Consider the following 25,550-nt stretch of genomic DNA (forward strand, 5'->3'; position numbering starts at 1 on the left):
AAAGTAGGGCAGTGAAGCTGCCACCGATCGTGGCTTTTTTTTTTTCTTTTTGACACTTGGGGTGGCAGAAACCCTGGAGCTGGCTCTGGGGAGAGGATCCTGTGATGGGGTGTATCAACCCTGCACTGGCAATGCAAGGGTTAACAAACTGGTTTGGGCTGAACAAGCCACACTCCCTCGCCCTTGCTGGGCATGCTTTCATGGAGGGAGCATATAAAAGGGAACAGCTCAGCTCAGTTTCATTCAAGAATAGGGAATTCCTGGACTATGCTAAAATATATGAATTTGAAGCCATAGATACCTATTAACAAAGGAAGTTGACGGATGTGGAGTCCTTAAAGAAATTGCTCCAGAAATTAACTGATGTCAGAGAAAATTAGCTTTTAGCCCAACCCAGCTAGGGAACTACACTGCTACAAAGTGGAAAAATCAATGTGAGAATTTTTTTTGTCTAACAGACATTCACACACTCATTTACTAGATATGAGAAACAACCAAGGTTCTTCTGTACCTACCTTGGCGCACAAAAGAATATCGAGGAAGTCCAAGTGTCTCTTCTTCTGGATCTTTTCAAGTTCTCGCTCGTCTTTGAGGGATTTCTTCCTCTCCTTTATCACTTTATCTGTTTCAGAAAAAGAATAATAAAAATATATATTTCAAGAATCTAGATTTCTCTGTTAGCTCTACCAGCAGAGTGAAGGGCCATCATTCAACATGTGAGGTCTTTCTGGCCCCATCATCCTCCTTGTTTATGATGATAGGATTCACTCTGTGTACCATAGGATGCAGGGCAGAAGGGCAGAAACAGAGGCCTGTTAGAAGGACTCTACTCGGTGCTTTCTTGTATCCGTATGTGAGGGGGAATGGGATTTCTCTCATTCCATTACCCAATTGGCCTCACAGTTATTTCTCACTAAATTTGAGTTTGCATAATTCAAATTTAGAGGAAGGTCAGTCCTCAAATCCAGCCCAGATAGGTAATGACTGGAAGGTGCAATCAGGTGTCCATCTCACATAACACCTTGGATGGCAGCCTTACCAAAGAAGCCAAGGGTCCACGAAGAGTGCATCTCCCTCTCACCTCTAAAGGTGGACTCCCCAGGAGAGGAGTGAGGCACATTGGCAGAACAATATGTGGGAAGCTTGCACAGCTATATAATGTCTATAGATCAATAGAATACTTTGTTGCTATACTGAGAGTCATGGAGACCAAGGCAACAATCTGGCTTCTATTGAAGTCAACTGATCGCTTCTCATTGGCTTCAGCGGGAGTTGTATTTTCTCTAAAGAATTTTTAGCCCTTCCCCCTAAGTTTCAGAGAAAGACAGCGACAAGAACATTGGGAAATACCTGTTTGGAGATGCACTATTTCACAAGCCTTCTGGAAGCGACGTCCATCACGACTGAGCCAATAGATGAAATCAATTTGATATGGGAGGTACCAGATCCTGTAATTTATCTGATAGGTGATTTCATAGACAGATTTGATGTAGGAATTCTCCCTGAAAGAAAAGTTTATTGAAGGATTTAAATGGCATTTAGCAAAGTATACAACTTTTCTGCCTGTAGTAGAGATGTAACATAGTCACCATTAATCCCAAAGTTGCAATATCCTATACCTAAACAATGAGTTAGTGGCAGCAGTATATCCAGATAACATTGCATAAAGCTGGGAGAATAACTGATGTTTTGGTTTGAAGGCAGTTCTGAAAAATAAAATAAAAAATTCAGTTTGGGTTGAACTGAAGCCAAAACTTCTCAGTGAATCAAAAAACTCCATTATCTAGAGGCGGTTTCAAACCAGAGTCTCAGATATCTTAACCACTGGGCTAAAGGTTATAAAGGGTGTGGGAGGAGGGGTATCGCAACAGCACCACACTGCCCCCTGCTCCTCTGTTTTGTGACTATTTGCGTCAAATTCGAAAATAGTTTTGAGTCAACCAAAACTGCATTTTTTGGCAAATAAATTATTTGTCTAAAAAATTTTGCCCAGGTCTATCCCTTGTACTGACCTGTCCATCTGGCAGTTGCTCTCATGACTAAAGGCACATTTCAAGATGCTGTCAAGAGTCATCAAGCTGACATGTCCAAAGAGCTCCACCGACTTCTCCTGAGTGATCAGATGTTCCCATTTATCCTAATGCAGGAAGGAGACAGAAATGAGATGGAACAAAAGTGCTTTGCTAGATGCTAGAGCAACAAGGTGGATGAGGTAATAGCTTCCATTGGACCAACTTCCATGGTGAGAGAGACAAGTTTTGGAGCTTACACAGAGCTGTCGATATACCTAACACCACAGGAGAGCGAGTTGTTGACCCCCTCAGGTAGCTGATTGGTATGACTGGAGAAAGCAAATAAGGAAGTGGTATTTACTCCTTCTCATGAAACAAGAAGTAGGGGGGTCACCAAATGAAATTAATAGGGAGCAGTTTAAAATGAGCAAAAGGAAGTATTTTTTCACACAACGCAGTCAACCTGTAGAACTCATTTCCAGGAGATGGTGTGAAGGCCAAGATTATAACAGAATTCAAAAAAGAACTAGATAAGTTCATGGAGGATAGGTCCATCAATGGCTGTTGGCCAGGATGGGCAGGGATGGTGTCCTAGCCTATGTTTGCCAGAAGCTGGGAATGGGTGATGTGGGATGAATCACTTGATGTTCTTCTTATGCTCTTAACCTTACCACCTACCAGCTCCAAGAGGAAGACAGAAGAGAGCTCCTGCACCACCATCACCTTCCCCTCCACTTCCCCGTTAAAGGATCAGGAGAACTAGTATTGACAGCACTCATGCTTTGATTAGGAGTATCATATCTGGTGTTTCTCTTAAAGCCCCAGCTCCTGGAGTCAAGTGAATACATGAAAATCTCAGCTTTCATTTTAAAAAAAGAAAGCTTCTAGCCCTCATGATTGCAGAGAAAGGCTTGAAAATGTGACCCAAGTGCACTCAAAAGAGTTTAGAGACCAGAGGGCAAATAAAAAGAACCCAGTTTACCAATGGCTGGAAGCTAAAGCCAAACAAATGGAGATTAGAACTAAGACACACATTTTTAACAGTGATAGTGATTAACCCTAGGAACAAACTACCAAGGGAACTGGTGCCTTCTCCATCTCTCGATGTCTTCAGATCCAGACTGAGCACCTTTCTGGAAGAGATGCTTTAGCCAAACACAAATTATAGGCTTGAGAAATGGGGTGAAATTTTATGGCCTGTTTTCTACAGGTCAGATTAAGTGATCTAATGGTGCCTTCTGGCCTTGGATTCATTCAAAGATTCACAGTGTTTATTATTATTATTTATTATTGTTTTAATCTCATGATTTTTAATCCAATCTCATGATTTTGACGGGCCTGAATCCTGGAAGTTAATAGTACCAGGATACAAAATGGCCCTGTGAACTCCTTTTCCCCTTCCTGATTACTCCTGAGGGTGAGGCAGAGGGGATGGAATTTAGCAGAGGAGCTGTGACTGGGTGTACCAACCCCGCATTGGTGACACGGGGATTAACAAACTGCTTTGTGTCCAAGAGGCCATGCCCCCTCGCCCATGCTGGGCACACTCCCAGTAGAGGGAGCACATAAAAGGAAGCAGCTCAGCCTAGTCTGGGCTGGCTGAGGAGGAAAGTGGACATGCATTGCAGGCTTCTGCTGAGAAGCCAACGGGACTACAAACCACCAAGACTGAGAATCCTGACTACACCACAGGAGCCCAGTTCACCTTAGGGACTGAAGGGGATGATGAACTGCAACCAGCGGAAGAGATACCAGAGTAAGGACTAAGGGTAGGAAGTGACCTGCTTGGGGACATGGATACCTGAACCCTTCAACAGAGTAATGGGTTTTGAAGGGCCTGGTTCAGATCATGGTGGGGCAGAATGGGCCCGGGTTCCCCTCCCCTCCCTGCACTTGCCACTGGGCCATACCACTTCCAGAGAGGGCAGCTCCTTGGTCTATTGCCACTAGGCGCTACCACTGCCAGAGAAGGCAGCCCTCTGGACTCCTGTCACTAGGCACGGCTACCTCCAGAAAGAGGGTGACTCCTGAGACTCTCACTACGTACTCCTGCTAGAAAAGACACCCTCTTAGATTCCCACTGCCGGGGCACTGCTGCCCCGAAGCCAAGCAGCACCTTAGACCCCCGCTGGCCCTCTGACAAGAGGAGAATGTAGGACCCAATGGAAGTGAATTGGAGGAGAATGGAAGGGGGAAGAGGAAAATATGGAGGAGAGCAGAGGACAGATTTATGTGGAAGAAGGCAGGAAAAAGTTATTCATAAAGGGAAACGGGAAAACTAAGGCAAAGGCGAGCAGACAGAAAGGGAAGAGTGAGAACAAAAATCTCAGGTATTAATCAAACAGTTCAAAGTAACAGTCACAAAAATGACCTGGAAGCTGGAAAACAAGCTTGCCAATCGAAGAGGAGGCTGAGAGGCGACTTAATGCTGTGAATTGGTACTTATGCATGGGAAAGATATCTGATGCTGTGGGGCTCTTCAGCTTTGCTGATGAAGGCATAACAAGACCCAGTTACTGAAAATTGAAGTTAGGTGATTTCCTAAACACTGGAACAGCTTATCCGTGTTGAGGTTGGACTTGCCATTACTTGGAGCCTCTGTGTGCAGTGGGGTAAAATGGATGTTCGTTGCAGTCCCTGCTGACTTTAGGATCGATGAATCTCTGGGCCCCCCGTTCATGACGTTTTTTCACTGGCTATGGGGATTGCCGGCATTGCCCTCAACATTCTCATAACACTTGCATCTCTGTATTAAGAGAATGACTATAATCAAATCGGATGCTTCAGGGCTTCAGTCATTTGCCTGCTGGGGTCAGGAAGGAATATTTTTCCTGGTGCACAATTGGCCAGGTGAATACTGAGGGGTTTTCTCACATTTCTCTGAAACATCAGAGATTGGCCACCGCTTGGGACAGGACATTGGACAAGGTGGACTAGTGCTCTTAGGTAATATAGAGAATCCTCTTTCTGGGTGCCTGGCTGGTTTGACTCTCTCATACTGACTGACAGGTTTGGGGTTGGGAGGGAATTTTCCCCCAGTGTAGATTGGAAGGGGCGTGTGAGGGGGGTTCACATTTATCTGCAGTATGGAGCCAGTGCATTCCTCTGATCCTGGGTGTGGTTTGACCTATAGACTCAGGGCTGCTCTAACTTGCTTTCAACTGAAACATATCCCAAGGAACTATTCTAGCAGCAGGGGACTGCTGGAGCCCAGATGCTTTCTGGAAAATCCTCTATGATCACCCCCACCTCCATGCTGGGGTTTAAAGTGTTGGGAGGATGATGGAGGTCTTGCTATATTAGATCTCTAGTGATTTATACTTCTTCAAAGTGAGTGCAAAGAGGATATAAAATGTTACCACCTGTCAAGGCTGAATCCCCACTCTGGCACTTCGAGTGCAGAAAGTGGAGGCCTGCAAGAATTCTAAAAATTAATACTGGCCACTCCAGGCTTGTATTAAACTCCCAAGGTTACAGCTTTTCTCTGACCTTGGCTTGGTAAATGCTACCACTACCCACATGCAAAACCCACCTTGGACCCAGGAAGGAACACTTGAGAATTCCTCCTGTGAAATACCCTCAAGCCCTTTCACCTCCCCTCTGGGAAAGAGCTGAGAAAGAAAACAAAGGAAATTAGCTGTTGCCACCAGCTAATCAAACAACAGGCACAAACCTCTTAAGACATCAAAAATCTAATCCTGTTCTTAAAGAAGGTAAATTTTATTAAAAACAAGAAAGAAAGAAAGAAAGAAAGAAAGAAAGAAAGAAAGAAAGAAAGAAAGAAAGAAAATACTTCTGGAATTTAGGCTATTGATAGATTTTAACAGAGCAATTCCAAAAACTAAGCACCCAAAATAGCTTTGTTGGGGGTTCAGCTTAAAGGTTACAAGCAAACAAAAGCATCTGGGATTAGCACAGAGGAGTCCACAAGCCGTTGAGAAATAAAAGAAAATAATCTAATCGCGTCTTTCTAAACATTTCTGATCTACTTACACATCTGGGGTTTCAGATAAGTAGGTTTGAGATATGAATTGATGTGTTTTCATACCTGGTTTTAAAGCTGCTTACAGCATAACTTCAGCCCTGTCCTGCTCTGTCCCCTCTCTCGGAGAACAAACAAACAACAAAGGGAAGTTTTTTCCCAATTTTAAAAAGTTCTAGCTGTCCCATTGGCTCTTTTGGTCAGATGCCCTCTCCTTTTTATTTATTTATTTATTTTAATCTGGGGGTCTTTTTAACCCTTTACGGCTAAAGGAAGCAGAGAGTAGCTACCAAGAGGGATTTTACAGCTTACTGGCTAGCTGTGTGTTCAAAGGAAGTCCCCTACACCCACCTTCATTTATCACACCACCATTGTGAGTGGAGAATTCTGATCTAGTAACATGTTACACAAGTGTAAATTATGTCATAGCATGTGAATCACCCCATATGTCTTTCAAATACTAAATGCAGGCAGAGAATCCAAGAGAACAGTGAAGAAATGGCAAGAGAAGCTTTGCTTTCAGCATAGAAGTCAGAAAAGAACCAAGTGTAGGTGATGACAATTGCAACAGCAGTTCCTACCAGCATCACTTGTGTAGACTTGGTAATCAATGACACATAAGGTTTCAAAACCCCATAGTGAAATCCTGGAGTCAGCAGTTTACGATGCTGGAACCACTTTGGCCCTTGTAAGGTCAGTAATCCTTTCCCTGGAGAAACACAGGCAACAAAGATCAGATGATTTCAGTCACTAGAGAAGGGAACTGCTCAGAAAAGTGGTACATATGTTTTATGCGTGAGAAGGGGGGGAATAATTTATTTTTTCTACATTCCTTGCAAAAAATATTCAAAATCTTTTAATTTATTTTGAAGAAAAACTGGAAACTGATAACAGGGAAATATTTGGTTTTCCAAAACCATGTTTTGGTTTTTGGAGATTTAGTGTTTTTCCCCTCTTTTTTTGCAGTGAAAAGGGGTGGGGGGATGGTGAAAGAAAAGGGGGGACAACCAAAACTCCTACAATTAAAAAAGAAGTAGGTTTCCGGGTTTGAAAAATGAAATGATTTTGGTTTGGGGGCATTGTCAAAAATTCAGAAAATTTCATGTATATATCCACAAAATTTTTCATTTATGAAAGGCCTTTTCCTCATTGAAAAAAATTCCAGATTGAAAAATTCAGCCTATTCGTCAACGCAATCTAATCATTTCTGTACCAATGCCTAAACCTCAAGTAATTTGGATCCACGATCAACAGTATTAAAGTAGTACACCATTCAAGTTTGGGGAATGCTGCGCACCTGGTATTTCTGGCTCAACTGGAAGAAAGTACCAGAATCTAAGGAGGTAGTTTCTTCTTGCAAAATCTCTTGCCTGACTTTTTTCTAAGTGCAAGAGGTTCAGATGAGCAGCTTCTGAATGTGTCTCCAAACCAAACCTCCACGTTCCGCCCTCCCCCCCCCCCGCCGCATCCCCAATCACGACATTTTATCCTGTTTGCTAGTTTCAAGGTAAATATCTTACAAAATCTCATTTCAGGTGAATGTTTATCTCCAGGGTGGAAAGGTAACTGGGTTTACCCATCACTACCCTATTACAGGCTTTCCCTTGGTACCATTAGCCTATTGTCAGACTGCAGTCACCTTCTTCGTAATAGAGAGTGGAGAAACCTGAGGGGAGCAAGAAGATTCCTTCAGGGTGAGGACAAAGCCTGTGGATGGAGGGAGGGGGTAAGACACACGATTGGAGCCAGCTTCTATGGCAGACCCTGGTACAAGGGCAGGAACTGGGCCTCTTGGGGAGAAACCCTGGGAGGAGCTGATTGTTGCAAAGAACTGAAGAAAGGACTGAGAAAAAGACAAGAAGGAGTCCAGGGAGGCAGCAGCAAGGTGTCTGAGGGAGCAGATCTTGGCTGCTTATCCCAGAGTTCCTGGCCTGGAGCCCAGTGTAGCCGGTGGATCTGGGTTCCCCTACTAGCCACTGGGAAGGTGACTTGAAGCCCCTGACATAAGGACATCAGGATGATCTAAAGCCCTGGGAAAGGATTCTAAGGAGTGGACATTGAGGCTGAGATTTGGGACCGAGGACCAGACGTAAGGACTTCAATTCATTGGACTTTCTGTCACCCCAGAAGGGGTGTGACCACACCATGACCTGGCCAGCAGGCTCAGTGGCAAGAAGAGGCAGATCGCCTCTGGGTCAGAGTGACTGTCACTAGAGAGGAAATTGCTGCAGTGAATCAGCTGCTCTGCAAGCTCCGTCGAAATGTTTTTAACGTTTAATACACTGTATAGCTTTTCAAATGGAAATGAATTAAAGAATGAAAGTCTTTAAAATCACAGACACCATAAACACTTCAGGCAGCTGCTGAACAAACCATTGAGGCAGCGGAGCAAAAGCAGGTAGAGCCAAATTTGGACATGTTGTAATTCCATTCATCTGAACAGCTTCATCCCTTCTCACACCCTGTTTGTACAGTGCCGACGCAATGGGGCCCCACGTTTGGTTGGCCCTGCCTTAGGCACTACTGTAATAAGCATGAATGGTAATAATAAGGGATGAAGTTGCCCCGGGAGTTTTTGTGTATTGAAACAATCTGAAACAGCCTTGCTTTGCAATCATGGAAACACAAGGGCTGATCCTCAGCTGGCGGAGTAGCTTCTCCATATCATTATTGATGGCTAAAAGCAAGAATATACTTACCAATCCATGGGAGTACGTAGCGATAGAAAATATTATCCTTGGGATCTGCAAAATTGTGATTGAGAGAGAGAAAAACAGCTTTGTGTTAGTGGTCTGGTCCAGACTGATTGGACTTTGGAGAAGGTGCTTCTGAAGTGCTACACTGAGCATCTAGTGGACTTGCCCCTGAATCACAGCAGCAATTAGTGGCAGAGGAGACAGACTGGCTAGCAACACTACCAGAACCAGGCGTAATAAGGCAGAACTCCGACACAATGGGTTTGGTTTTACTTTCAGTTTTTTGGCTGTGTTTGGAGTGTAGCAGAGAGAGAAGCGTCACAGTCCAGGGAGGACCTTTCAGCCCTCCACATTCCTATCCAAGGAAGGATTTTACGGGATTTTTGGGACACTCAGTAATGTGGAGAATCATGGTCAGGCTACCAAGAGCTAACTACCTGCACACTGGAATCCAGACCAGAGAGCAACACGGATGATTTGGCCATCCTTGGGGCGGATACTTCATAAGAACATACTTATTTATTTATTTTGCTGTTTTGTTTTAAGCCAGCCACCAACTTCAGTGTTGCAACACCAATCAAAGGATGAGCCTTAACTCACTATTTACCTAGGCAGGTGCTGGGCTCCAAGGGTGGCTTTTAGTGTTTATATATGTTGGAAGGGGTGGAGTTGCTGTATTGCTGTTTTTATCTTTTATTATCCTGATCCCTTTTTCCTTTGTCCCTTAGCCTCAGTTCCCCATGCCTAATCAACCGTCACTGTTTTATTACCTGGGAATTGTGATAGCTATTTTATTTTTGTGTGTGCTCTAACTGACACTCCTCTTTATGATATTGTGTGTGAAATATTTTCTAAAGGGACAAGCCTTCTGTGTTCTCTGCACTAGGAGTTTCCTTGGGTGAAGGTACCAGGCATCTTTATAGGTGAACTCAAGACCCATAACAAATGTTCCCTCTAATTTTTCCCATGCATGTGCAGAATGAATTTTCTTATGTGCCCCAATATGGAGGTGGTGTGTGGTGGGGGTGGAGCCAAGGGGTTCGGAGTGTGGGAGGGGACTCAGGGCTGGGGCAGAGCATTGGGGTGCAGTCGGGGGGGGTGAGGGCTCTGGCTCAGGGTGTGGGGTCAGGAATGAGGGGGTTCAGGGTATCGGAAGAGGATCAAGGCTGGGGCTGGGAATGAGGGGTTCAGGGTGTGGGTGGGACCTCAGGGCTGGGACAGAGGGTTGGGGTGTGAGAGGTCAGGGCTAAAGCTGGAGGTGTGGGCTCTGGGGTGGGGCCAAGGATGAGGGATTCAGAGGGAGGCAGGGGGCTCAGGGCTGGGGCCAGGAATGAGGGGTTCAGGGTGCAGGAGGGGGCTCAAGGCTGGGACAGAGGGTTGGAGTGGGGGGTGAGGGCTCCAGCTGGAAGTGTGGGCTCTGGGGTGATGCCGAGGATGAGGGGCTTGGGGTGCAGGCTGCCCTGGGGCTGCGGTGGGGAGGTGGGGAGTGCGGTGGGCTGCGGTGGGGAGGAGGATCAGGGCTGAGGCTGGGAATGAGAGGTTCAGGGTGTGGGTGGGAGCTCAGAGCTGGGGCAGAGGGTTGGAGTGTGGGAAGTCAGGGCTACAGCTGGAGGTGTGCAGTCGGGGGGTGAGGGCTCTAGCTCAGGGTGTGGGGTCAGGAATGAGAGGGTTCAGGGTATCGGAGGAGGATCAGGGCTGGGGCTGGGAATGAGGGGTTCAAGGTGTGGGTGGGAGCTCAGGGCTGGGGCAGAGGGTTGGAGTGTGGGAGGTCAGGGCTACAGCTGGAGGTGTGGGCTCTGGGGTGGGGCCAAGGATGAGGGATTCAGGGTGAAGGAGGGGGCTCAGGGCTGGGGCCAGGAATGAGGGGTTCAGGGTGCAGGAGGGGGCTCAAGGCTGGGACGGAGGGTTGGAGTGGGGGGGTGAGGGCTCCAGCTGGAGGTGTGGGCTCTGGGGTGATGCCGGGGATGAGGGGCTTGGGGTGCAGGCTGCCCTGGGGCTGCGGTGGGGAGAGAGGATTCCCCCAGCCCTCTCTCTCCCCACAGCAGCACCTGGGCTGGGGGGGAAATCTGTCTCTCCCTGTTGCGGCAGGTCCAGGGCTGGGGGAGGGGCGTCTCTCTCTGTCACAGCCCTGAGTGCCTGATAGGCTGCTCCGCGGCTGCACAGCTTAGAGGGAACTTAGCCCATAACCCCAAGGAAAAAAGGCAGAAGACTGCAGCCATACATCAGGGCTGAGGTTATACTTGCTTACTCAATTCCTGGCAGGCCTCAGAGCAGAATCACACCTTGGAGGACTTCGATAACAAGTGTGTTGTTCTCATTCAGAGGCAAAATGCACCACCTCTTACCTCCCCTGGCACATACAGCCTTAGCGTAATCAGCATCGTTGAGGCTCACAAACACTACAAATTTCCCAAACCACACGGGGAAGGCACGTGCGTACTTTTTACTCCATTCCAAAAGCTTGTCCAGATCCTTCCCTCTTCTGGTGAACTGCAACAATGATGGAGGGAAAAAAGGACAGGAGCAATAAGACAGGTGTTTGCCAAAATCTCTCTCCTGTAGAGTTCAAGACAACCTTTCCAGTGTCAGAGGAAAGGATTACTGTCACAGTGCAAACTCTAAAGTCTGTGATCCATCTGACCATGTTTGTTATATCAGAACTATTATTTAATAATCCATTGCCATGAAAGTGAGATGAACAAACATTTAAGCAAGCAAAGTACACACACCTTCCTTCCCTAGTACACTCCAGTATTAAGATGCTCCATCTTCCACCCACAAAGTCTCACTTCAAAAATTAGCTCCTTTTATATACCCTGTGGGAGTAGAACCAGGCTTGAAGACCTTTGTTTTCATCAGATTTACAATGTCATTTGATAGCAGTGGTTAGTTGCTTAATAAAAGAATTGTGCCTTACCGTAAGGGTTTAGCAAAAGCAACCAACCTCAGGCGTGGGCTGGATAATGCAGCACTTGAAACTATGGTGTCTACAGAATAAGCACATTAAAAATCTACAGCACTAAATAAAATGATAAGATGAGCCAATCTGATCCAGTTTGTCAACTTCTATGATGCATCCTCAGATTTTTTGTTAACACATTTCAGATGCTTTAGGTTGTTCAATGATATCTTAGTAATTTGAAAGGCGACCAGATGCCTTCCAAAGAGAAAGAAAACAAGTTCTAGCAGGCATACACAAGCGATATCATGGGTAGAACATGGCTGGAAATTTTGTCACAGGATATTTTCAAAGAACACTGACTTTTCAACCACATTGACTTTGGTTGGGGGTGGGATTTTCCTTAGTTTCTCTCCTTTTTTAAAAGTCTCCCCTTCTCCATTGTCCAGAGCGTGGGGGGCAGGGGGGAGATAAGGTAACCAGATGAGAGGGAGAAAATTTTGGGACACATGGGAAGGGAGAAGGGTCCACCAGCGAAGCAAAAAAAAATAAAAAAACCACATGTGAGAGGTAAAGAAAGGGTGAGGAGAGAAATCAAAATCCAAAATCCAAACATCAGAAATGGATTTGTGGGGGAGGGGACGGTTGAAAAAAAACAAAACAAAATTAAAAACTTCCATGTGAAGTGAAATGGAAACTTTCATTCAATTTTGATTCCCCTCCTCCAAAAAAGTGAAAATTTCCACACACACAAATTTGAACAAAACAGAAAATTTTCATTTCTTTCTAAAATTTCCACAGAAATTAATGTGGATTTTTTTGGCCAGCCCTAATCATGTGCCTTCTTTTGTCTCTTCTCACAATGAAGACTCTTAGGATACATCTATACTTTAAAAAAACCCACAACATCAAGTCTCAGAGCCCAGGTCTACTGACTTGGGCTTGTGGGGTTCATGCTACAGGGCTTAAAATAGAAGTGTAGACTTTCCAGCATGGACTCTTAAACCTGGCCAGGGATGGGGTCTCACAGCCCAAGCTCCAGCCTGAGCAGAAATGTCTACAGTGCTATATTTTGCCCAGTTGCATGAGCCCCAGCCCATAGACTCGGTTTCTGCAATGCAATGCCGTGGTTTGTTTCCTGTTTTTGTTTTTGTTTTTGCAGTGTAGACTCGCCTACAGAGATGGATTCTCAGTAGGTGCAAATCAGTGTGGCTCCATTGATGATGTAAGGTCTAGACTGGAGGTGCCTAACAGAAGTCTATGTATATTACATCAACTCTGTTACCTTTATCAATCCAACTTTAAAATTCATCAGAAAAAGAAAGGCTTAAAACAGCCCTGGGAGAGGCAGGGGTGGCTCCAGGCCCCAGCACGCCAAGCACGTGCTTGGGGTGGCATGCTGAGGGGGGTGCTCTGCGGTCGCGAGGAGGGTGGCAGGTGGCTCTGGTGGACCTCCCGCAGGCGTCCCTGAGGAGGTTCCGCTGGGAGCATCCCGCGGGAGCATGCCGCCGTGCTTGGGGTGGCAAAATGGGTAGAGCCGCCCCTGGGGAGAGGGCTAAGGAAAAAGCTGGGCTGTTTGGGAAAACAGCTACAGCTGTAGCCGGTGTAATTAGGGCCCAGCTGACCCTTATAAGAGGGCAGTGGGTCAGAAGGACAGACTCTCTCTAGCTTTGAGAGGGAGGGACCTGGCTGTAGGGAGCTGAGAGAAGGTATCTGGAGTGGAGCAGGGCTGGGGGAAGGCCAAGGGAGCTGGGGAGCTCCGGCCTGGAAACTCCCCAGGCGGTGGCCTAGTGGAAGGCCAATTAGGTACTGGGGTTGCCAGGGGCAGCCCACAGGTAGGCAGAGGCAGCAGGTCCAACCCCCCCTCTTGCCTATGATGAGTGGCTTTTACACTGCAGTCTGCCCCAGTGAGCGGGGGCTAGGTGGTGACTAGCCGTAACCCACGACTGAAGCAAGATGGGGATAGAGGGTTGGGGGATTCCTCTGGGTGGGGAGACCCTGAGACTGTGAGGGTATTGCCAGGGGACAGCACCCCAAAGACAAGGGGCACCGGGTCCTGGGAGGGACATGGGGGCCAAGTGGCAGCAGGACACTGGCCTGCAGAGGCACTCCAGAGGTTGGAAACGCTAATTCCCTGAGACGACCAGCAGGAGGCACCGCAGTGGTGAGTCCTGCACTGCGAAACCATGTTGACTGCTATTAATTATATTACCCTGCTTTAATTCTTTATTAATCTAGTCCCGTATCAGTCACTCCATTATCTTGGTTGGGATCGATGTCTGACTGACTGGCCTATAATTACCGGAGTCATCCCTGTGACAGGTATAGCAATTTTCTGCAATATCCTGGACAAACCTTATTGAATTAAGTATCCTAGGAGTTCATTGTATTAAAATACAAATGTATATGTATTATTATGGGATGGTATCTAATTTTTAGGGGGAGACAGGACTAATGTAAACTTTAGAAAGGGTTCTGTGCTTCAAGGAACTCTTAAAACAATTGGTCAAGAAAAGAATGAACTTTTAAAGAAAGGGAAATCCCAGGAAATCTCTAGGATGGGTGTACAATGCATCTACTCTGTTTATGCAAGCTTCTCTCTGAGTGGGAAACCCCCTGTACGACTGATTACCCATTCATGGTCTCTTCAAAGATCCAAACTCAACAAAGGAGGGGCTCATAGATTCATGAGTGCGCTCGTTCTGAAATAACAGCCATTATGAACTTGTGACTCTTGGTGAGGTTTGAAGTACTGTTCACCAGCCAGAGATCTTGTTGGAGCTGGAGGTGATCTCTGGTAAAGCACACGTGTAAGTTCTTTTATTGTTTGTTTTAATATGTTTGCTCTGTAATGCTTATACCTTAAGAAAAAAATGTGCTTGCTTAGAAAGAGCTGAACGTTAACTTTTTATAATTGTGGCAATTGCACTGTTTACTAGCTCTGAGGAGAAAAGTAAAGCAGACCTCCATAGGCAGTCTGACTTTGCTGGGAAATTCATAGTGCAGGTAGTGAGCTGTGAAGCCTGAAAATACTCTTCTCAGAAGGGAGAGATGTGTGTGTCTTTGCCCAAGAGATGTGACTGTGGAGGAGCTGGGACCCTAGAGTTGGTGCCCTGGAGGGACCATAGAGGGGGAATACAAGTGCAGTTTCCTTGAACTGTGACAATCCCATTTACTCTTTTTAAAAATGACTATCCATTGTCCCCTAATTTATTATACAGCTGAATATTAACAACAGTTTCAAATTTGATCTGTTTCCTTCAAGGCAATATCAAAATCAAAATCTATGCCAAGAGTTTTGACTTTGTTGTTCTCTTCCATTGATCTAAAAACATCATATAAGATGTACAAATTGTCCTCCTGGTGCAGTGTTGATTTACACCAGCAATGGAATCTTGCCCTGCCTGTGCACATAGTTAGGATCATCAATTTAAAATTTCATCTCCTCCCACACCGTCTTGTGCTTCTTACTCTTCACCCACAGCTCTGCCCTGATAGCGCCATCAGGCTCCACCGCTCAATCCTGATTCTGTGCCTTCTCTTCTGCCAGGCCTGCATTCTTGGCACGAGCACCCAGCTAATGTTCCTTATGTACCATCCTTCTCTTTCTTAAAACTTCTGAAGTGTCACCTACTCCAGGAGGTGTTATTGCTACAAGAGTCAAACTCAGCTCTGCTTGGTCTCTGTTGTATCAGCTTGTGCCATAGGATTTGATCCTGCTTCCTTAAACGTCAGTGAGGAAAATCATTAATTTTCATGGTGCAGATAAGGACAGGGATTATTATTCTACAGCACCGTGTGTTTTTATGGTGCTATAAGAATCGGTGAATATCTAGATTACTAAATACTAGTAATGAATGACCTGTGCTGGTTGGGAACCTGCAGTTCTGTTTTATGGGAAAATCTGAATTTTGTTCAGAATCAGAATGAAACACTGAATTTCAGTCTCCTGTAAAATGAAGTGTTGGAGGAGAGGGATCATTTGGGGGTCCATTGAAATTTTCCATTTCAATACAATCAAAATGGTATGTTTCAGTATTAATTTATTATTTTATATTTTTACATTTTAGTTGATTCTTATGTTTTATATTCCATTTTGCATGTTTTTACATGTTTCCATTATTTTATAAAATATAAAAATGTAAATATTGTGACAAAGTTCCTTCTCTACCTTGGTGGGTCCTGCACTTATTGGCAGATTTGCTCACCTCAGTGATCTCCCCCACTGTCTGGAACAACTCCTCCTGTGTCTTATCAGGAGTTGGGAGGTTTGGGGGGAACTCGGGCCCGCCCTCTACTCCGGGTTCCAGCCCAGGGCCCTATGGATTTGCAGCTGTCTATAGTCAGGGCCGTCCTTAGGCATAGGCAACATAGGCAGCTGCGTAGGGCACCTGAAAATTTGAGGCACCACTGGGTCTTAGTGTCCACCCTCTTGTTTTCCTATCCCTGTTCTGACCCTTCCTGCAGGCTCCCACAGATGGCTGCTCTAGCCTAGTGAGTCTTCCTTGGGAGGGAATCTAGTAGTTAAAAGTGAAAAAACCTCCAGCCTTCCAGACCTATTAGCACAACATTGAAACTGTTAAAGAGACATTCAAGGGGTAATAAAGCCATTTAACAGGCATTTGCCAACCCCAAGGTATATACTGACAGGTTTCAGAGTGGTAGTCCTGTTAGTCTGTATCAGCAAAAACAAGGACGAGTCCTTGTGTTACCTCAAAGACTAACAAATTATTTGGGCATAAGCTTTTGTGGACTAGAACCCATTTCATCTGATGTCCATGAAAGCTTATGCCCAAATAAATTTTTATACTGTCAGTTTCTGACTTTACTGACAAAAACAGTTGTGCATTAATGTAATATTTACACAGAACATGTCAGTCTACAGGACCTTAGTTTAAAATTTGCTTTAAAAATATTTCATTAGTGAGCTGGTGAAGATTATAAAATCACATTTCTAAAAAATGCTTGCATAGAGTTTTAGATGCACAATCAACTTTAATCTTAAATGCGTGGATCTTCAGACAAACAGTTTTTTAAATAAATCCTTCAAAAGACCTCCCTTATCTAAAATACACATTTTAATTACTATAGTTAAAAAAAAAAGTGCTTCCAAGTCTTCCTGTCCTTTCTGTCCATCCCTTCACCACCTCTCCCCCTACTTCTCACTGAAGAGAGCCCTTAAAGGGACAACAGTCCTTCCCTTCCAGATAGCTGGACAAAGAGTTTCCCTTTCTTTACTTCTGACTATCCGACGAACTAGTTTTAAAAGAACCCTCCAGCAAAATCAGTACCTTAATAAGACAAAATCCTTGTTATACCTAAAATCTTTGGAAACATATTTTTTTAAAGTTGGTGAAATTTCATAACCATGTCTCTTGTTATGGAGATCACACAAAGTAAATTACTGTTCCCTTTTTCTAAAAGCAATGAACATTGTTATGAACACACTAAACCTCTCTGATTAATTTAAAAGAATGTCTTTGTTTCAGTGAGTTAAATATGTAATAATCTGGAATGCTGGCTTAAGATTTGAGTACATTTAAAATATAAATTCAACTTAGAAATACTGAATAAGAAAATGTAAAAACAGAGAAGAGCTGCATCATGTATTCCATTATATGTAATGTTGTATTCAGCAGGACAGCTGACTCACCCTTACTATGAAGTTTTTGCAAATAAATCTCTGACAAACTTCAGAGCATAACAAAAAACCTGTGACTGACATTTTTTATTCCCAAATTTTAGTGCTTTTAATTAGGTACTTTCTTCATGTCCATTCTGCATGAGGGAGAGGGCATGGAAGTCTCTGCGGGGAACTGTGACTCTCCGCCACCATGAGGCAGGCTGGGCATCTCATTATCCTTTGCTGTCAAGTCCCTCCTCCCCCTCCCCCACCAGGCTGTGAGCTTGGGCTGCCATCTGGCACAGGGACACCAGTTTAATAATACTGCGTAGGGCCCCATAAATCCTAAGGACGGCCCTGTCTATAGTGCCTCTTGTAACAGCTGTGTGACAGCTACATCTCCCTGGGCTACTTCCTCAAGGCCTCCTCCAAACACCTTCTTTATCCTCACCACAAGACCTTCCTCCTGGTGTCTGATAACGCTTGTACTCCTTAGTCCTCCAGCAGCACAGCCTCTCACTCTCAGCTCCTTGTGCCTCTTGCTCCTAGCTCCTCACACGCACTTCCTCTCCTCTGGCTCCCCCTCACCTGACTGGAGTGAGCTCCTTTTTAAACCCAAGGGCCCTGATTAGCCTGCCTTGATTGGCTGCAGGTGATCTAATCAGCCTGTCTGCCTTAATTGGTTCTAGCAAGTTCCTGATTACTCTAGTGCAGACCCTGCTCTGGTCACTCAGGGAACAGAAAACTACTTACCCAGTGACCAGTATATTTGCCCTCTACCAGACTCCTGCACCCCACTGGCCTGGGTCTGTCACAATATATATAAATATTTTTAAAAATTCAAAACAATAAGCTGTTTTGAAACAAATCCTTCATTTTGATTTTTTTCCTAGACAAAATGGAGTAAAAAATCAATGTCTATGGAATGTTTAGATTGCGATGAATCAAATTTTGTGATAGACCCATCTGAAAATTTTCAACCAGCTCTATTAATGACAAAGAGAAGACAAAAGCTAGGTGTCTGATATGTGCCTATGCCAAGTCCCCCCTTTTTACCACCCATTTGTACTCAGTTGTACTTTTCAGCTGACTTTTAACTTGGGTGGCTACTGTGATTTCTGAGGCTCCTACACTGTTGATCATAGGTGTCATAATAGTGAAATAAATTATTATTATTGCTTCCCCGTCTGTTTATTTCCACCTGTTGCAAGCTCTTTGGGGTGGGAACTGTCTTTTTGTCATATGTTTGAACAATGCCTAGGACAATGGGATTCTGGTCCATGACTGGGACTCCTAGGTGCTACCCCAATATAGATTTATGATTAGTTGTTGTAACAGCAGGTCACCATAGTCCAGCACTCCAAATGTCCGAGGGTTCACTTTGTGCGAGCAGGGACCCCATCCTGCCATCTGTGGGATTCCTATGGCCATAGGCCATAGGCTGCAGCCCCTCCCAAGCTTCTGTTTTGTTTTGCAATGGGTACTTCTGGACCAGTTAACCCTGTTTTCCCCATCCTCCCACAAGGGTAGGGATGGAAACTAGGTCAGATCACAAAGGACGAATATAGGCAAATAACACAGGAATGCAGAGGCAAGATTAGAAAGGCAAAGGCACAAAATGAGCTCAAACTAGCTATGGGAATAAAGGGAAACAAGAAGACTTTTTATCAATACATTAGAAGCAAGAGGAAGACCAAGGACAGGGTAGGCCCACTGCTCAGTGAGGAGGGGGAAACAGTAACGGGAGACTTGGAAATGGCAGAGATGCTTAATGACTTCTTTGTTTCGGTCTTCACTGAGAAGTCTGAAGGAATGTCTAGTATAGTGAATGCTTACGGGAAGAGGGTAGGTTTAGAAGATAAAATAAAAAAAGAGCAAGTAAAAAATCACTTAGAAAAGTTAGATGCCTGCAAGTCACCAGGGCCTGATGAATTGCATCCTAGAATACTCAAGGAGTTAATAGAGGAGGTATCTGAGCCTCTAGCTATTATATTTGGGAAATCATGGGAGACGGAGGAGATTCCAGAAGACTGGAAGGGGGCAAATATAGTGCCCATCTATAAAAAGGGAAATAAAAACAACCCAGGAAACTACAGACCAGTTAGTTTAACTTCTGTGCCAGGGAAGATAATGGAGCAGGTAATTAAAGAAATCATCTGCAAACACTTGGAAGGTGGTAAGGTGATAAGGAATAGCCAGCATGGATTTGTAAAGAACAAATCATGTCAAACTAATCTGATAACATTCTTTGATAGGATAACGAGCCTTGTGGTTAAGGGAGAAGCGGTGGATGTGATATACCTAGACTTTAGTAAGGCATTTGATACGGTCTCGCATGATATTCTTATCGATAAGCTAGGCAAATACAATTTAGATGGGGCTACTATAAGGTGGGTGCATAACTGGCTGGATAACCGTACTCAGAGAGTAGTTATTAATGGCTCCCAATCCTGCTGGAAAGGTATAACAAGTGGGGTTCCACAGGGGTCTGTTTTGGGACCGGCTCTGTTCAATATCTTCATCAACGATTTAGATGTTGGCATAGAAAGTACGCTTATTAAGTTTGCGGACGATACCAAACTGGGAGGGATTGCAACTGCTTTGGAGGACAGGGTCAAAATTCAAAATGGTCTGAGGTAAACAGGATGAAGTTCAATAAAGATAAATGCAAAGTGCTCCACTTAGGAAGGAACAATCAGTTTCACACATACAGAATGGGAAGAGACTGTCTAGGAAGGAGTATGGCAGAAAGAGATCTAGGGGTCATAGTAGACCACAAGCTTAATATGAGTCAACAGTGTGATACTGTTGCAAAAAAAGCAAACGTGATTCTGGGATGCATTAACAGATGTGTTGTAAACAAGAAACGAGAAGTCATTCTTCCGCTTTACTCTGCGCTGGTTAGGCCTCAACTGGAGTATTGTGTCCAGTTCTGGGCACCGCATTTCAAGAAAGATGTGGAGAAATTGGAGAGGGTCCAGAGAAGAGCAACAAGAATGATTAAAGGTCTTGAGAACATGACCTATGAAGGAAGGCTGAAGGAATTGGGTTTGTTTAGTTTGGAAAAGAGAAGACTGAGAGGGGACATGACAGCAGTTTTCAGGTATCTAAAAGGGTGTCATCAGGAGGAGGGAGAAAACTTGTTCACTTTAGCCTCCAATGATAGAACAAGAAGCAATGGGCTTAAACTGCAGCAAGGGAGATTTAGGTTGGACATTAGGAGAAAGTTCCTAACTGTCAGGGTAGTTAAACACTGGAATAGATTGCCTAGGGAAGTTGTGGAATCTCCATCTCTGGAGATATTTAAGAGTAGGTTAGATAAATGTCTATTAGGGATGGTCTAGATAGTATTTGGTCCTGCCATGAGGGCAGGGGACTGGACTCGATGACCTCTCGAGGTCCCTTCCAGTCCTAGAGTCTATGAGTCTATGATTCACTCATCTCCTGGGATATTCATTCAGCAGCAGACCCCCACCAGTGATGGTTCCATCCCAATTTTAATTATTTATACATGATACTGCTGAATTAATTAGAGGATGACACAAAGTACCCTGGATGGAACAAAGTGCATTGGCCCTTAAGACGTGGCACTACTCTGATCCAGGTTTTACCTCTTAAAACATACCGGTGAACCTGAGGCTGGAGTTCCCCAAGCTGAGTGGGTTGAAACTCCCCTCAGTGATGAGGGACAAGGCTGACTTGGGATAGTCCTCTAGGATTCAGGGGAGCAAGGTTGCTAGGAGACAGAGTTCCCTAGCAGCCCATGGCATTCTGGGAGATAAAGGAATTTGTAAACTTTGCCTTTTCTTCAGATAAGATGAGATCTGGAAGGAGTCAGCTTGTCCTGCTGGATCTCTACTGGAGCCTTGGGGCAAGCAAACTGCTTTTTTGTTTTGCTTCGTGATAGTTCTGAGGCAGACCTTGGAGAGCACAGAGTGAACAGATCTCTAAACAAATCACAGGAGATACTCCATACCGCCCTGCTTGATAAATGGAAACAAATCTCCCAAAAGGGAAAGGTTTCTTGTCCATAGGCATGTATTTTGGTTTTGTCAGAGGCACAGAAAAATAAGGAAAATAATTTAAACTTTATCATATCTAGGCCCTGAATTCAGAAAATTTCCAGGTTACTGAAACTTAAGTATGTGCTAAAATGCCTTCCCAATTCCAGACTACAAAAACCCTGACACTGTAGTTAATCCACTTCCCTAAGAGGTGGTAGCTCAGTTGATAGAAGAATTCTTCTGTTGGCTTAGCACTGTCTACACTAAGGATTAGGTTGTATTAACTATGTTGCTCAGGGGTGTGAATTTCACAATCCTAAATGATGCAACTGGGTCGACCTAATGTTTTAGTGTGGACCTGCCCTTAGATTTAGAGATGGCAGGAAAGCAAGGTTGAGAAGGGACAAGTAAAAAGCTTTGACGTTATTCCCCCTGTTTTTTCATTGACTTTTTCAAAATTTCCCAAGCAGCTATAGCAATGATTGGAAGATGGACACGATTTTTTTTTTTAATTTAAAATGTTACTGTGGTTATCTCATGTGTTTGTGTCAACATTTCAAAATGCTGACTAGCTCTAGCCAGAGAGACACTAACGTCCATAGCCACAAAGAAAACGTAGGCATTGCAAGGCTGAGTGGTGCAACACCCAACTCTTAAACCCCTAGCCACCCAGTGAAATCCACAAAAGCTGAGTTAGGTGACCAGGCTCCCTATGATGTGTAGGAAGAGACAGCCCCTAAGAATGGGATCCACAAAAGCCAACATACTAGGTGGGGAACCACCGTAGTCAGCCAATAGCAGATGTGAAGGAGAGAAGTGTATTCTAAACTCCAATATCAGATGGCAAGGAGATGGGTGCATCCTAAACCCCACATCTTTCAGGGAGTTAGGCCCCTCAATCTGGGCTGGAGGGAGGCATATATTCCTGTGAACCTTTCCTAGAGTCACAGGCCTAAGCTGCTACTTCCAAGAATAGTGGTGTTCCATACCTAATTCTAAAATCCCCAGTGGCAGGGGGAGAGAGGAGGAGGCTTCCCTTGTAACCTGTAACCCAGTGGTTAGGAAACTCCCTCAGGATGTGGGGGAATGTGGTTCAATTCCCCTCTCTGCCAGATGAGGAGAAGGCATTTCAACAAGGGTTTGCCTCCTTCCCAGGTGAGGGCCCTGAGCACAGGACTCCAGGATGTTCTCATGTGGCATCTCTCCATCTCTCCCATTGAAGCTGTTCCTCTGTGTGGATATAGAATTAAATATGCATTGGACCAGAGATAGTGAGACTGAATGTATAACCTAGACATTAGGAGCACTCGCCTGAGAAATGGGATTTGAGCATGGATTGTCCTTCTCCTCGTGAGGCAGAAGGGCATGGGCAGCTGGTGGAACCCCCCCACACTTCAGGGAGGCTAGCCCGCAGCAGGCCCTGACCTGCCCCTTCCTCCTGAGGCCCCACAGCCAGAGGTGTCCCAGCCCACCTGCTCCAGCCACAATGCCCACCCACCCTGGTGTCAGGCCAAGCTACCAGCTCCCCCCGCTTCAGACCAGCCCCAGTTCTGCACCAGGCTGCTGGCCCGATCCTACCCAGGCTGGTCCCAAGTGTCTGACACCCCCAACACCACCACCACCAGGCTGGCGTGAGTTAGGGTTGCCAACTTTCTACTGGCACAAAACCAAACACACTTGCCCCTGCCATTCTCCTCCAAGGCCCCACCTATGCCTCTCCCCTTCTCATAGGCCCTACCCCCTACTCACTCCATCTCCCCTCCCTCTGTCACTTGCTCTCCACCCTCACTCACTCGCACATTTACACCGGGTTGGGCCAGAGGGATAGGGTGCAGGAAGGGGTGAGAGCTCTGGCTGGGGGTGCAGGCTCTAGGGTAGGTCCAGAAATGAGGAGTTCAGAGTGTGGGAGGGGGCTCCAGGCTGAGGCAGTGGGTTGGGATGTGGGCGGGGTGAGGGCTCCGGCTAGGGGTGCGGGCTCTGCGGTGCAGCTGGGGATTTGGGTGCAGGAGGGTGCTCTGGGCTAGACTGAGGGGTTTGAAGGGCAGGAGGGGGATCAGGGCTGGGGCAGGGTGTTGGGGTATGGGAGGGGTACAGGGTCCGAGTGGTGCTTACTTCAAGCAGCTCCCAGAAGTAGTGACATGTCCCCCTTCCGGCTCCTATGCGGAAGCCGCGGCCAGTGGCTCTGCGCACTGCCTGGTCTGCAGACGCCGCCCCACAGCTCCCATTGGCCATGCTTCCTAGCCAATGGGAGCAGTGGGGGCAGTGCTTGGGTTGAGGACAGTGTGCAGAGCCCCCTGGCTGCCCCTATGCATAGGAGCTGGAATGGGGACATGCTGGCTGCTTCCCAGGCACTATGCAGTGGGGAGGCTAGAAGGGAGCCTGCCAGCTGGAGCTGAACCACTGCTGGCTTCTGGGGGCCGGAGGAGGGGGAAGAAGAGGGGAGCAGAACATGGGTGAGGATTGAATCAGGGTCTCTCATATCCTGGGTGAATTCCCCAAACTCTGGACTAATGGTTATAAGAGAGGCTGCCTTTTCCTCCCCACTTCCAGTTTCATTGTGTGGAGTTAGTCATTCTGAGAGCACATCTACCCACTCAGGCCTTGCAGGTGAGACTGGCAGGGCAACACCTCCCTGCACTGGCTTTGAGTTTGACTGAGGCTTAGGCATGAGAGAGGCATCATAACACCTCATGTGAGGTGTTGTGCAAATGCCAAGAGGCAGAAGCTTAAACGCTGAGGGGTTTGAGTCCATCCTTGGACACATGGAAACTGCAAAAGACTTATATTGAGATGCATGAGACAGTAGGGGTCTATTGGACATGGATAGGCCTTTGTATTAATACGTTTTATATGTCTTTGTGTTCCTGGCTTGCTGAGATTCTTGTGGAATCCAAACACACTAAGGGGTTATTAATGCCAAATCCTAATGCTGGTTATGCAGCTACCTGGCCTTTGAAGCTTTACCCACCCTGGGCAAAGGTGAAGTAACTGTTTTTACCTGTTTCAGGACAGCTGGGAAACAAAGGCCCCACAAACTGTATAGAAGTGTCAGCTTAAACTGACTGAGAGGGCCCGCATTTGGATCCAGCCAACTGCCAGGAACCTTTAACCAAGATCAGGGGCGGCTCTAGGTATTTTGCCGCCCCAAGCAGGGCAGGCAGGCTGCCTTTGGCGGCATGCCTGCGGGAGGTCCTCGGTTCTGTGGATTCGGCAGCATGCCTGCGGGAGGTCTGTTGAAGCCGCAGGACCAGCGTACCCTCCGCAGGCATGCCGCCGAAGGCAACCTGCCTACCGCCCTCACGGCAACTGGCAGAGCGCCCCCCCGTGGCTTGCTACCCCAGGCACACGCTTGGTGTGCTGGTGCCTGGAGCCACCCCTGACCAAGATGGAAACACCTGCTCCAGGGTATGAAGGACTGGATCCTGCTAGGCACACTTGGTAAGCTGAAGCCAGCGTATAGACTGTCAATTGTTCTGGATGTTTTCTCTGGAAGGCTTTTGTCCTTAAACATCTGTGATGGCTTCCTGGTCTCTGGTAAATCACTGTCATAGCCCTTGAAAAAGAGAGATCCTGACTGCAGGTGCTACAGGATAATGGCAGTGAACTGCTGGGGGACTGCATGCCTGAAACCATGGTCTGGAGGGACAGAGTCTGCCTATAGAGAGGTGTCAGCAGGAGCCCTGAGACCTAAACAAGGCCTGTCCTTAGGCATATGCAGCATACAGGGCTGCATAGGGCACCTGGAAATTTGGGGCACTATTGGGTCTTAGTTTCCACCCTTCCAGCTCTTCCTAATTCTGTTCTGACCCCTCCTGCAAGCTCCCACAGGTGGCTGCTTCTAGGGTGACCAGATGTCCCAATTTTATAGGGACAATCCCAATTTTTGGGTCTTTTTCTTATATAGGCACCTATTACTCCCTACCCCTTGTCCGATTTTTCACATTTGCTGTCTGGTCACCCTACCTGCTGCAACCTGGTGACTCTTACTCTGGAGGGGATCTAGTAATGTAAAGGTGAAAACACCTCCAGCCTGCCAGACCTATTAGCACAATACTGAAACTGTTGAAGAGCCATTCAAGTGGTAATGAGCCTATTTCACAGGTATTTGCCAATCTCCAGGTATATACAGTTGTGCGTGACTGTCATATTTACTCAGAACATGTTAGTCTACAGGACCTTAGTTTAAAATTTGCTTTAAAATATTTCATTAGTGAGTTGGTGAATTTTATAAAATCACATTTTCTAAAAAATCCTTGCATAGATTTTTAGATGCACAGTCATCTTTAGCCGTAAATGCTTGGATCTTCAGACATGTGTTTAAAATAAATCTTTCA

At 45.9% G+C, this 25,550-nt stretch overlaps 1 protein-coding gene across 1 annotated transcript in view; it reads right to left on the reverse strand.

The window, feature by feature from the left end:
* The window catches only part of LOC127055107 (cytochrome P450 4B1-like), a 48,018-nt gene that overhangs the window by 14,339 nt on the left and 8,129 nt on the right, over window positions 1–25,550 (reverse strand). The window contains exons 2-7 of the mRNA XM_050961721.1: window positions 11,036–11,180; window positions 8,694–8,738; window positions 6,576–6,703; window positions 2,013–2,137; window positions 1,351–1,502; window positions 516–622 (exon numbers count right to left, since the gene is read on the reverse strand). Coding sequence (XP_050817678.1) covers window positions 516–622; window positions 1,351–1,502; window positions 2,013–2,137; window positions 6,576–6,703; window positions 8,694–8,738; window positions 11,036–11,180 — 702 coding nt within the window. The remainder of the gene's footprint in view (window positions 1–515; window positions 623–1,350; window positions 1,503–2,012; window positions 2,138–6,575; window positions 6,704–8,693; window positions 8,739–11,035; window positions 11,181–25,550) is intronic.

The sequence above is a fragment of the Gopherus flavomarginatus genome, chromosome 7, assembly GCF_025201925.1.
Source record: "Gopherus flavomarginatus isolate rGopFla2 chromosome 7, rGopFla2.mat.asm, whole genome shotgun sequence".
NCBI classification, from domain to species: domain Eukaryota; kingdom Metazoa; phylum Chordata; order Testudines; family Testudinidae; genus Gopherus; species Gopherus flavomarginatus.